The 13,978-nt window shown below is 38.6% G+C and overlaps 1 protein-coding gene across 2 annotated transcripts in view; it reads left to right on the top strand.

The window, feature by feature from the left end:
• The window catches only part of TMEM242 (transmembrane protein 242), a 45,307-nt gene that overhangs the window by 20,721 nt on the left and 10,608 nt on the right, over positions 1-13,978 (top strand). Inside the window, exon 4 of one of the 2 annotated variants that reach the window (XM_084624623.1) lies at positions 11,825-12,295. The exons of the other annotated variant lie outside the window; for it this stretch is intronic. Within the exon in view, the coding sequence (XP_084480749.1) occupies positions 11,825-11,923 (99 nt within the window). The 3' untranslated portion in view covers positions 11,924-12,295. Of the gene's footprint in view, positions 1-11,824; positions 12,296-13,978 lie in introns of those variants that run through there. 2 annotated transcript variants of the gene reach the window in all.

The raw sequence follows: 13,978 nt of genomic DNA, 5'->3' as shown, positions 1-13,978 counted from the left end.
CTAAACTTTTTGTGAGAAAGGGTCAATTTAGATGAATTTCCTGTTTCAACATTTTTAAGGGGAAAAAAAACAGATTTGAACTTGTCATAATGTTGCGTTTTGACATTTTCTAAATAAAAACTTAATTTTTTGAGTTCTAAATGACTTTCTTAATTACATTTATAGTAAAAAAAAGTTCAAAATTGAAACTAAACATTTTGAAATTGAGATGAACTGTTTTGATTGACTTGAACTGAACATTTTTTTTTAGTTTGCAAAAGTTTTAGAGATTTTTTTCATCCTGATTCAGGATGGGAAATTTTTTTGAAATCTCAAATATTTTAATGGGACAGGAAAATCTCACAGCTCTCTAAATGGCAGTGTTCTCCCGCTCTGCAATTAGTTCACCCACCACACACAATTTTTATTGTTTGTAAGCCATCTTCCAAATCTATATCTGAAATTAACTCTAATATGTATTATACTTCTATGTTAGTTCAAGGTAACAAAGGCATTTGGGGAGTAAGACAGTGTAGTACCTTAGACTAGTCCTGATCCAGCAAAGCTCCTAAGCAGTGTCCGTAATTTTAAGCATACCAGTAATTTCATTAAACTCACATTGGACCTTAGTCCACTTCTTTCCATGTCTATAAACCTGCAGTGACATACCTGGATATCCTGGGTGGGGGATAACTGCTGACAAAACGTATAACTGATTTTCTTTTTTAAACTAGTTTTCTAACTAAAAATCATCTAAATTTTTAAAATTTATTTAAAAGGATTCTGGGCTCAGTTCTGTTCTTGGCTGCATTAGAGTAAATGCCATTAAAGACAATGGGAATTGTGTCCATGTAACGGAGGGTAAAATTTAGCCTGCTGTCAGGATACTTTATCATTACTATGATGACTTATTGTTCTTAGTAGACGCTTGAAACAGAAACTTAGTACTTTACAGAATGCGGCCAAATTCTACAGTTTTATTTCTTTGGCATTACCTCATATTATAACCCTTCAATTAAACTAAGTTATAGTATACTAATTAAAAAAATGGTAAAAACCTAAGCTGATTTGTTAGCACTAATATGACTTGCCAAACACATCCGACCAATCTTTTTGTTTCCTCTCCTTTGTCTGTATAAATTATAAGCATTTGGGAGCAGAAACTTGTTTTCTTACATGTCCGTGTAGCACTGTGGTTCTCAATCTATTTACCATTGTGGATCACTTCCAATACTCCGTATATGGCCCGGAGGATGTGACATGAGCCGCAGCTGTGTGCTGATTGAGCCACAAGCACCCATGGGCCACAGGTTGAGAACCACTGGATAGCGTCATGCACACCACATAGCTCCTAGCTCTGTTTAAAGTCTGATATAGACAGGGACCTGTTTTGAAGAGGAAATAATTTCTTCTCATTTTGAAGAGGTCTTCCAGGACCCATCGTTCCAGCCAAGCATGCTACTTACTCCATTCTTCTTGCTCCTGCTGCCCTGGAAAGCTTGCTTGACTCACGAAGTCTGACTCCCATGTGGCAGACTGCCAGGCTGTCCCATTTAAACTTCCTCTTATACTGTACTCAACATAAATACTTAACCAGAAATCTTCATATTGTCACAATTGAGTAGAATCATTATGTTCTAGCAGAGATTATTACATCAAAAGAGAGCTCTGTCACATAAGAGTCCTTTTGTCTTAAGTCAACATATGGAGCAAAGAACATTTTTATATGTAATTGTAAGCTAATTCCAAGCACCATCACAAATCAGTTATTCTAAGTGAACATATGTGATGACGACAACTTTTCTATTAACTTTAATTCTAGTTTCCTTACAATTATAATAGCTACAATATGTCAATAGCACAAAACACTTGAAAAATGTGTAATAGTTTAGCAGTTTTGCAGCAGTTATGGTTGAGTTGTGATTACATATTTTAAACTAGAGGTAATAAGCAATATATTTTTGTTTTAATTAAGCATGCAGCTGTAGCATTTGGCAACTATCGAAACATACCTTTGAATGCCTATTTTCTACCACCAGCTGATTATGATTCTTCTTCTAAAGCCAGAAAAATGCCCCCAGCATTTGTAGAGCTGAAATGTACAATTAACAGTCAAGATAAACTGAGTCATAAAAGTCCTTTTGCTTGTGCTGCCTTCAATAAATCAGTTTTTTATCACCTCAGAAATAGAGATGTTCTCTTTCTCTTAGGAAAAAGGCAAGGATGATTCGTGAAGGATATTTGTGGTGTCTTTTTTTTCTTGTTGCTTACACATCTGTTGTATGGGAAGCAGGGAAAATTCTGGGGAAGAATCACATGGTAATTCATGACTAATGTAGTTATTAACTAGAGTTTGTCATCTTTGTGACAACTTCTAACACACTCTTCTGTTTTCATTTATCTTAACCTTTAAAAAATGTTAACAGTACAAACACTGTTAACACTGCACAGCTTGTACATACAGCTAAAATAATTAAAACACAAAAGACGTGCATGCCATTGTTTGTTCGTGAGGGCACTGCCACAGATTTGCTGTGTGGCCTTGGGTAGGTGATTTAACCTCTGTATCTCCATTTAACCATCTGTAGAACCGCAATAATATTTTCCCTCTTTAGGGGGTCAGGTGTTTGGTTTAATTCTAGAAGACCTCCTTGAAAAGTACGTGTAAGTACAAAGTAAAAGTAGCACTAAATATGGATAAACTTCAAAAAGGAAATAAATACAAAGAGACAGGATCTCAAAGAAAGCATCCCTTTGGCATTCATAAGGCTACATCTACACTACAAGCTAAGGGTGTGATTCTCCTGTACACATAGTCGCGCCAGCTTGCTGAGAGGTACCACAGGTATAAATAGAAGCGTAGCCGCAGCAGCACTGGTAGTAGCAGCAGGGGCAGCCACACTGCTATTCATACTCATGCTAGTTCGCTGAGAACTAGCATGAGTATGTGTACACGAGCAGGGGAAACACACCCCAAGCTCATAGTGTAGATGTAGACTAAATTGTACTAAGATTTATAGATCTGAACCAAGCACAAGCATGTCTTAATGATAAGGGCTGAATTTTGATGATAAACAAACAATTGCTGTTATCAAAGCAGTGAATTACTTAGAATCATGAAATCAATTTCTTCTTTTTTAGTTTTGTTTTTTTTTAATCCTCACTGAGGTTAAATTGATACCATTTCTTTTCTCTGATCATGTTTCCGGATGAAGTACACAACAACATACATGACTACTATTTATTCCTTTCCTTTTTGTTGTTGCTATTTTACGTTCAGATAACGTAATTCAAATCTTCCCACTTTTTCTCTGATCTAGTTTTCTTAACATAAAGCAATTTATTTAATCTTTATCTTTATAGTAGTATTACCTTATATAATTTTAAAAAATAAGGTGGGTTATTGATATAGTTTAGCAATTCACCATCTTTCTTTTTACACTCAGGATTTTGCTACGGTGCTTAAGCTGCCTGGTTAGAATTTATGTTGAGAGGCGTTGTCAGCTTCATATATGTATTGCTAGTACTGCTCCCAAGAAGTAAAAGAATGGCCCATAAACTTCCGCCATACATCTTCCAAATAATAAAGCACAACAGGACGTTTGCTGAAGGAATGAGGTCTGAATCCTATTCTGATTGATTTTATTGGGGCTGTAATCTCTGCCATTGACAGCAGAAGCAGCTGTAGCAAAGGGAAGTAGGTTAGGAATAGAGGAAGGTGGTGATAGGATTACATATTGAAATTAAGTCTCTTTAGGAATTTTATGACTATAATGTCCTCTGAAGAGGTTTCTAGCTGTGTTACCAATGATTGAAGACAAAAGAGGTAGTACAAAATAGCAATCAGCTGTTTGTGTAGCAGCTCCACATTCAGTTGCTTCTCTTAGGATTTGGGCCTTATGTCTGATCCTGCCTGCTCAGATACATACTTGTCTTACCAAAAATTTGAATAAGATGTGTCTGAAACATGCAAAATATCATAACGCTAAAGCTTAGCTCCATGGAAGCCTATTGTCATCTTAATGGAACATGGGAAAACTATGCCTGTCTTCTGCTTGTTGGTCAAAAACCCCCAAATGCTCTGTTGTTTAACTAAAAGTGCCAAGTCTTCACGCATCTCATAGGATATGTCTACACTACCTGCTGCATCGGCGGGCAGCAATCGATCCAATGGGGGTCGATTTATCACATCTAGTCTAGAAGAGAGCACTCTCCCGTCGACTCCTGTACTCCACCACTGCGAGAGGTGCAGGCAGAGTCGACGGGGGAGCGGCAGCAGTCGACTCACCCAAGTGAAGGCACAGCGGTGAGTAGATCTAAGTACGTCGACTTCAGCTATGTTATTCATGTAGCTGAAGTTGCGTAACTTAGATCAAATCTTTTACCCCCCCAGTGTAGACCAGGGCGCATATATATATATATATATCCTGGATCTATTGGGTGAAATTCACCTTTCTGTAAGAGGGTCAGCACAGGGTTTATCCAACACTGAAATGAGAAGGTGGGATTTAAGTGGTGCAGATGCCGTGTGCTGACCCAGTACATAGGAGTGAATTACACATGTAAATTATACACTCCCCAGGTATAAATTATTGTGTATAAATAGAGAAAAAAACAGTGACATGAGTCTTTTTGGGAGCTGTCTGGCTATATGTGACTTTTACACATTTTTCATTTAACTCAAAGACCCAGACTGCAGCGCTCAAGGACTACAATTGCATGACACTCATCCTCCGATTTTGGGTCCATTAACCAATATGTTTTATGTGTCTGTATATTTAGATTGTTTTGTTTGATTATGAAATTAAGAATATTATCAATAGCATAAGGAATCAAGTGTGATTCAGTAACAATGACTACTATTGGCACCATGAACCTATTTTCATATTTGGTCATTTAGCACAGCAGTTCTCAAACTTTGGGTCATGACCCCTTTTAAATGGGGTTGCCAGGGCTGACGTAGAATTGCTGGGGCCTGGGACCAAAGCCCAAGCCCCACCACCCGGGACCTTCAGCTCTGGATGTCGGGGTTCAGGTTACAGGCCCTCTGCATGGGGCTGAAGCCCTTGGGCTTTGACTCCTTCCCCACCACAGGGCGGCAGGGCTCAGGCTTTGGTCCTCCCTCCCGAGGTCATGTAGTAATTTTTGTTGTCAGAAGGGGGTCATGGTTCAATGAAGTTTGAGAACCCCGATTTAGCATTTGGATGTATTTTTAAGACAGCCATGATGGAAAATTAGACTCCATTTGTGAGAGAACACATTGGAGTGGAAATTGCTTATACAAAATGGAGTAAAGTTCTACGCAAAATATAGTATGTCTGTCAGTGAAGTAAAAGGTATGTCACTACTTCTCAGCCATGGCATGCAAGCCTCATACCATATTAAGCTGTAACACTCAGAGTATTTGGAGTAAAATTCCTTTTGCTTCCTGATTTAAGCACCATTGAAATCAATGGGAGTTTTACCATTGACTAAAACTGAAGTCAGATTGGTGCAGAAAGACTGACATTTTGCAGTTGCATGTATTGTTTGCTTCAAGGAAATAATATGTACCTTCCAGATTTAAGTCTCTGATCTTTTTGTTTTAGAAAAAACAAGATAGACGTTTCTAGGATTTTAAGATAAAATTTTCTTTGATTTCTCTAAACCTGAGAAAGGAATAACTTTATAAACAAATTAAAAATTCATATATCTACACTTAAAAAAAAGAAAAGAAAAAAAAGAAATTTCTCTCTTTTGGCATTGCTCAGAGTTAGATCTCTGATCTCTCTTCTGATTTAAAATAATCTCCAAAATCATCCTTTGCTATCAATATAAGGAAGTATAACTTTACATTCTCTAACTCATATCTATTAATAGAGGCCTTACTGTGACTGTAGATGTATAAATACAAACATCCAGACTAAAACTACCAATGCTACTACAAGAAGTTAAATAATATACCTACAAAGATTCATCCAGCCAGAACAAGGCTTCTAAATTTTTTTGTGGTGTATGTTATCTACCCTCTCATTCAAAATTGCATGGACTCTCTCTCATTTGCATAATATCCTGTGGCAACAATACCAATTGTTTACATGGAAAAGTAACGTTAGAAGTGTCTTTATGTATTTGCATCTGTTAGTGTGATATACCAGCTGGAAGAAGGAGACGTAGAATCATCTGACCACCCAGCTCTCTGCAGTGCACCAGTACAATTTGAGAAAGAAGCAGGGTGGATTGATTTAAATCAGAGTAATTTTAAATCACTGCTTTTAATCATTTAAATCAGCAAGCAGGAAATCTTCAATTTTAAGCTTGTTCCGCATTTATATTTTTTAGTTATTTTCCTAAAGAAAGATTGAATTTCATTGGTTGGTAACTGTTAAAACATGTTGATTTGCAACTAAATATAACCTTTACACTAAATTTGGTACTTCTTTTTGCCAACCAGGAGGATACACTATATCTGTACATATTGATTTAAGGAGTTATATAACTTAACTTACATTTGTTCAAATTCTTAATTTTTTTACATTTTATGTTAGAAAATGGTGAATGATGAACTTTTTATTTACTAGAATTAATGTTTTTACTTGTGATTTGTGTCAAGCTGAATTTGGATAGCAATTCAAATTCAACAAAAATGCACAAAAACAGCACTTATAGTTTTTTAAATTAAATCTACTTTAAATGTGCTGAATACGTAAGAATTTTTTTTATCAAAAAGTGCATCAAATATGTTTTGTATTTAAAACTGATTTATTAAACAAAGGAAGTTCTACTATCTGTAGTCAGTGAATTAAAGTGATGGTTTCTGGTCACCATGTCTTTCATCTCACACCTAGTTTTTATACATAGTCTGGAAGAGGAAAACAAGCTTTTCTGGTTTTTCAACTGCCAGTTGGTTTCTTGACTTTGAATGTACTATTCATTAAACTGAACTATTTGAATAAAATGAAATGAAGAAAACATTCTTTTTGCACCTGCAAAAGAGGCTGGTTTAGTGCTTCAGCAAACTCTATGCAGGTGTTTGGCAGTGACTTCCACCAGTTAAGTGGTTTGACTTTCTTTAAAACTTAGCAGCAAACATGTATGACTTGATATTTTTTGTATTTAAGTGATTTTAATAGATTATAACTTTAGGCCTTAACATATGTTGTAAATTTCATATTTAATTTTAAATAGGTTTGTGTTTAATAGATGAATCTGTATTTAATTTAAATTTTTAAAAATCCATTTTTTAAAAAATCATAGATTTTTATCTACGCTGGATAGAAGATAAAAATCTAATCTTTTCAAGCTCTTCTATTGGTAAATGTTGTTAAACATTGATTTCTCCATATACACACATTTTAATTGTTAATCTAAATTTACAGATAGGCAAAGTAAAAAAAATGAATTAGGCTTGTGAATGAACAATAAAAACAGGTATGATTTTTTGATTTGAGGATATTTACTTGGTATATTTTGACATGCGATGTTGATAGTGTTTTAATGGTTTATAACTTTTTGAATCTCAATATCTACTGTCATTTAATAATGCAAATAGAGAAAAATAAAAAAAATGCTTAAAATAAGCATCGATATTATCCATCAAAATTATTTAAAAAAAATAATTGAATTCTGCCAAGCCTAAAGATAGAGTAGCTTTGAGGAAAAGGGTATCCTTTTTAAAGCCAGCACAGCTTCATTTTCATTGGGATTCCCTTTACAAAATAAATTTTCCTCCCTCTTCATAAATTTTAATTTTTAAAAGAAATATGTGAAAATAATATAAAGTATGGTACATCTATATTAATTTATGATTATGTACACAATATGGCTGAGATTCTGGAAACACTCATGCTTAACTTTATGCACTGTGAGTTCAATTGATTTCAGTGAGACTACTCATTGCATAAAGTTAAGCACACATGCAAGTCTTTGCAGGATCAGTGCGCACTATGGCATTATACCGTCCTAAAGGTTAGAATTCTCTGTTTCTCTGTTTCTCTGCATAAGCCTTAAATACACAATCCAGAAGACAGGTTAATAAACATTCCTATGACAATACAGAGTAGAGTAGTTAAGATGAAGTGTGATATGCTGCCTAGACTGACCTTTTAGATGCTATTTTCTTACACCTGTAATTTTTGAATAATTAGGGAAGATTTATGGTAGTTTTCCAATCCAGCATGAGAGCTGAGATTTTGAAAAAGGGCATTTTTTCTATGCTCATTTTAGAGGTCATTTTGCACATTGGCATAAAATCACCGACAATGAGTGTTCCACTTTACCTAGAAAATCAGAGAATTACCTTGAGCTAGCAGGCTGTCCACTCCGCTCTTAGAATATTTGGAGGGGCTGCATGCTCCTCACTTTCTAAGAATAACTCACTATTTCTGTATGCTCACCAAGATCTGCATTTGCTAACTGGTATGACAGCAATAATTTTGAGATTTGGGGAAAGGCAGTAAGAATAACAACCCTCTGTGATTCTCTTAACAAATCCAAAGCCTCTGAATTCAGTATAGGGCCACCTTTCTCATCTGTTTGTCATATAAAATTGAGTAAGGATGATTAGAATATAAGACATATGCATACTGTATTCTGCTCCCAGTCACTATTCCATTTCAGAGTATCTAACCTCGTTTGACATGGAAGATAATGTAAGCAATTTTAACTGGCACAAGTACTAAAATAGAAAACTAATAATCCTCAGAATCCGGGTTGCCTATTATGAATGTCAAACATTAAAGAGAACATTCCTTTGAAAAACTTTCACTCTAGGATTCATAAAGACGCTCCAACCCCACCCTCTTTCCATTCATTTTAATATGAACGGACCCATAAGTGCTCTCTGTAATAGTACGATCCCCATTTTTGTGTGACATTCTGACAATAATGTACATTAAAAAGACATTATTTAATAGAAGATGCTTTTAGGTCCCTTCTTTTTCTCCTGAGGTGGGATCATTAGGTTAAGATAAAAAAAAAGTTATCCGTAGCTATTAGAGATTATTTAATGCAGTAAGGTAGATGAGACCCTTTTAGAAAGAAGCCTGACAGTCAGAGGTGGAACAGTCACTGCAATTTATTTGGTAAGAAGAAACAGCCTCAGGTTTTGCAGTATCTACGATAAAAAAATAAAGTTCCATTGAGTGAAATTCACTTCAGAGAGCTGCCTCCAGGAACTAAGCATGCTGGGATGTTAAATCAGGGAATGTGGTACACGTTCTTCACATAAGGTTAGGTTTAGAACAGGGGCGGGCAAACTTTTTGGCCTGAGGGCCACATCGAGTTTCCAAAATTGTTTAGAGTGCCGGTTAGGGGAGGCTGTGCCTCCCCAAACAGTCACGAGTGGCCTGGCCCCCGCCCCCATCTGACCTCCCCTGCTTCTCACCCCCTGACGGCCCCCCCCCGGGACTCCTATCCCATCCACCCCGCCCTGCTCCCTGTCCCCTGACCACCCCTGGAGCCCCCATCCCTGACTGCCCCCCGCCGCCCCATCGAACCCCTCCTCTCATTCCTGACTGCCCCCCGGGACTCCTGCCACATCCAACCACCCCTTCTCCCTGTCCCCTGACTGACCCCGGAACTCCTGCCCCTGACTTTCCCCTGCCGCCCCATCCAACTCCCCTCTCCTTCCTGACTGCCCCGCCAGGATCCCTGCCCCCATTCAATCCCCCTGTTCCCCGCCCTCTGACCGCCCTGCCCCCTATCCACACTCCCACTCCCTGACCACCACCCCAAACTCCCCTGCCCTCTATCCAACCTGCCCTGCTCCCTGCCCCCTAACCGTGCTGCCTGGAGCACCGGTGGCTGGTGGCGCTATAGCTGCGCCGCCCAGAGCACCAGGACAGGCAGCCGCGCTGCCAGGCTGGAGCCAGCCACGCCACCGCGCAGCACAGAGCGCCGGGTCAGGCTGCAGCTCTGCAGCTGCGCTGCCTGGCAAGAGCTCGCAGCCCCAACGCCCAGAGCATTGCGCCAGCAGCGCAGAGAGCTGAAGCTGCGGGGGAGGGAGAACAGCAGGGGAGGGGCTGGGGGCTAGCTTCCCAGGCCAGGACCTCAGGGGCTGAGCAGGAGGGTCCCGCAGGCTGGATGTGGCCTGTGGGGCATAGTTTGCCCACCTCTGGTTTAGAAAGACGATGTTAGAGAGGGGCCTGTGATAGTGAAACTAGCAGAGAAATGTACAATACCGTCTACTGGTGTTCAATTTACTAACTTAATTGAAGATATCATTACAATTGAACTATGTACCCTAGTGTTGCTGACAATAATAAAGAGCCATTTCAAAACATTGCATAACTCAGTACATTGCACATTAGCGTTTATTATTAAATTCATTTTAGTTTGAGACTATTGGTATGTATTGCGGGAATGTGGAAGGTAAAGATCACTGTGTAATTTGTGTTCATAAGAAAGTCTTCGTTAGGTTAGGTTCCACCTGAAGAGCAGTGATCTTTAAATGAGAAGATGAGGGTTTAGATATAAAGTAAAAAGCGTGCTAGTCACCTCAAAAGAGCAAGTAAAGACATGGGGTCCAATTCTTGAATCTGATATCAATGGTACAAAGGGGGTGTACAGCTGGACTGATGAGCCCCTGAACATTTCCTCAGCATGGGGGAATCACTGATTAATGTAGAGCGGCCTGTATGCCATCCAGGGCCTAGCATAGCCAGAGTACAGCAACACTACAGTGATCCCCAGCCGCTCACCAGCCCTTTTGGGCTATTGGCAGTTAGATGCATGTCAGAGCAGCCCTGAGGCTGCTGTCAGTTATTTTGGGGATTGAACTGAGTCCTGTGCCAAGCATAGCTGGGCCAGACCAAAGAATCGGACTCATGGTTCGTGGAAGGTACTGGCTTGTCCCCAGCCCTGAAGGACCCACTGCCACAGACAGATTCTTTCCAGACACAATTTTAGTTTCCAGACATAGGGAGAACCTCCCCACCCCCACCACAAAACAGTTCCTCAGCCAACCTCTGGGATAAAGCTCCCAGGCACTTTTCTCCTTTGCCTCTCTCAGTCCCTCCTGCTTCAGGACCTATTGCAGGATTCTTCTGTGCTCTTTTAACTGAGCACTGGCTCCCAAGTCTCACTCTCTGGAAGCTCTTTTTCCCCAGCAGGTTCCTTCTGCCTCCCCTCCCTGGGGACACTGGCAGCCTGTCCCAGAGAATTTCCTTCTGCTCCTGTTCTCCCTTCCTTACTGACTGACACTGTAGACAGAGATAGGAATTTCAGATCTCATTTTTCCTTGTTATTGCTGTACACTTTACATGCTTCCCTTAAAAAATATCAAAACCAGGCTTCTTATTGCATCACATATATTCACATCTTAGGATCAAACAGAATTAAGTTATGTAATATAGTTGAGGGATTTTGTATCCACTTTTTAGAGTCCCTGATACATATTTATAGACTACCAGGCTTTCATTAAAGTGTCTTTCTCCCATTTAAAATGTTCTTAATCTTTCTTTCTTTCTTTAGGAGGAATATGCACTACAGTCAGAATCTGTACTCCTGCCATTCAAGTAATTTCCCTTCCTCCCCCAAGTAAAAATTCTTACTTATATTATAGCTGTGTAGGGAATCATTTGGAAGCAAAGAATCTAAGGAAGACAGCCTGGACAGTCTTGCAGAGTTAGGAACCCAGGGCGTTGTCCTTAGATATGTTTGTTTTCTGACTTGTTGAGATAAAATGTCCACAGGTGGAAAGTCTTAGATTTTAATTGCTTTCGGAGTCTCTCTCTCTCTCTCTCTCTCTCTCATGTCAGGCAACCAGATTTTGTTGAGTAACCCAAGGTTGCGAGGTGTATCTGTCTTGATTTGTTTCCTCTACAACAACTACTGACTAATTTAATATTTTCAACCTCCCTTATAGATGAAAGAATTTCGTCATAAAATGCAATCAATATTTCCAGCAATTCCTAAAAGTGCAGAGCACTCAGTTGAATGGGAAGACTTACTGAAATCCAAATGAAAGGAGCAGAAAGGATTCGGAATTTTATACTTCAGTGGGAGAGACTGCAGAACTTGTGGAAAAATCCCATCTAAAAAAATAAGAAAGAAAGACTGATTTGAATGCATGGAAGTGAGCAAATTAGTGACTGTTTGCTGAACATGGGGGCGGCAGTTATTATTTTAACAGCAAAAGAACTGTTATGTTTTTGCTGTTACTTTTTCATCATCATCATTAGAGTTGAATTGTGGAGAAAAGAATTTTATGGGATACCTTGGGCTGAACTTGAAAGAATAATATAACTGTATGAGAACGTGTTTCAGTAAAACAAAAATCAAACAAAAAACTGATCTTGGGTGGATATTTACAATAAAATATAGTTGCAAACTCTTACCCTCTCTTGCTTCTTGGATAAAATTCTAGGTTGTTTGGAAAATAAGGAACAGCTGTAATTTCATTGACATTTACCTGTCTTATTAGGAATAAAGGTGGCTCAGTCCATCACATCAGATCAGTTAATACAGTCTGCAGAAAAGGCATGTAATGGGTTACCTCAATTCCTGAGGATAGAAGAGATACCTGAATAATACCTATGGAGGGAGGGCTGAACACATCCAGCATACCAAGGGTATACAAGAAAGATCTATCTGGTTTCCTCTATAAAGTGAAGGATGTTCTCTCTATAAAAAAACATTTTTTGATCCATTGTCTATTTTTTTATTGGGACTCTGTAACAACAGGTCTGATAGCTTGCACAAGAACCTGTCATGAAAATGAAGACGCTATAAAATAGTGTGACATCCAGTCTACCCTATACCACAAACACTTTTCAGCTAAGAAGCCATGTGAGCAGGTATAGTTTTCAGTATCTGTGTGGTTCCTATGGCTCTGCTACTTGGCGACTCCTAAGTAATGTGTCATTTTTCATGCTGAAATGATCTCATTGTGTGGGTGTAAGCTAAGGAAGATAAATGTCTAATTCAAATGTATTTGCCGAACTTTAGATCTAAAACAGTTGTAAAAAATATTTTAATATGTAAATTCTTCCAGTGAAACAATTCCCTCAATCAGTTATCAGATTTCTTTTATTAATTGCTCAAGATCCAATTAGTCAGCCATCAGGTTTAATAAAGTGCTGTTGAACTATAGCCTTTGTGTTTAAACCTTTTCATATCTAGTAAAGAATATTTTTTAAAAAATCATAAAGGTCAAATGAATAATAGAGTAGCATGGTTTCTCGCTGTAATATACCACAAGGATATTATCTTTGAGTAAACTGAAGTGGAATAACTGACAGCATTTAAATAGCTTACCTCGTGCATTTCAATATTAAACAACACACTCTTCAGCACACATCCAAAGATGGCCTAATTTCATTATTTCTGTTAGTTCATGTACAGTATTTACTAACTACTGTATTGCCTAATGCTAAGGCAGCTTGATGCTGAGTTGCCAAGATTTAACATGATGGATGTGCCATTTGAAAAGCCAAAGACAATCAAGTGCTAAACAAAATAACTGAATGTATCATGTCCTTAAGATGGCTAGGCTCTGGTTGAACTGCATTCTTGCTTCCACATAGCTAATAACATTCTTAGGAATAGCCCGTCCCATATGTGGTAGCACTTCTAAGGTCCAGAGTCCACCACAGATCTTAAGAAGCACCTGCACTCTGGATTGACTTCTTTGGTGTTCCTAAATTCAATAGCAGTTACTACTTTTGTTTTTCTAAGCCCATAGCAGTAATCACAGTGCTTCTAAGGCCTGGTCTGCACTACAGGGTTAGGTCAATGTAAACTGCCTTGTGTCTACTTAGCTGTGGAATTGCCTTCACTTAAATTTGGCTTCCGCAGACATTAGTGCCTCTCTATGCCGATTTAGTAACACCACTTCCCCGGGTGGCATATAGCCATGGTCAATGTAAGTAGGTTGACACAGTGTCAGTGTAGACACAGTGTTGATAACGTCAACTGTTACTGGTTTTCAAGAGCCATCCCACAATGCCCACACTTACAATACAATTGAATCAAACACTCCTAGTGAGGTCACTCACTGCTGACACGAGGCAAGTGTGTG

The sequence above is a fragment of the Lepidochelys olivacea genome, assembly GCF_965140295.1.
Source record: "Lepidochelys olivacea isolate rLepOli2 genome assembly, chromosome: 3".
NCBI lineage: Eukaryota > Metazoa > Chordata > Testudines > Cheloniidae > Lepidochelys > Lepidochelys olivacea.
This window is presented reverse-complemented; position numbering and strand designations above follow the sequence as displayed.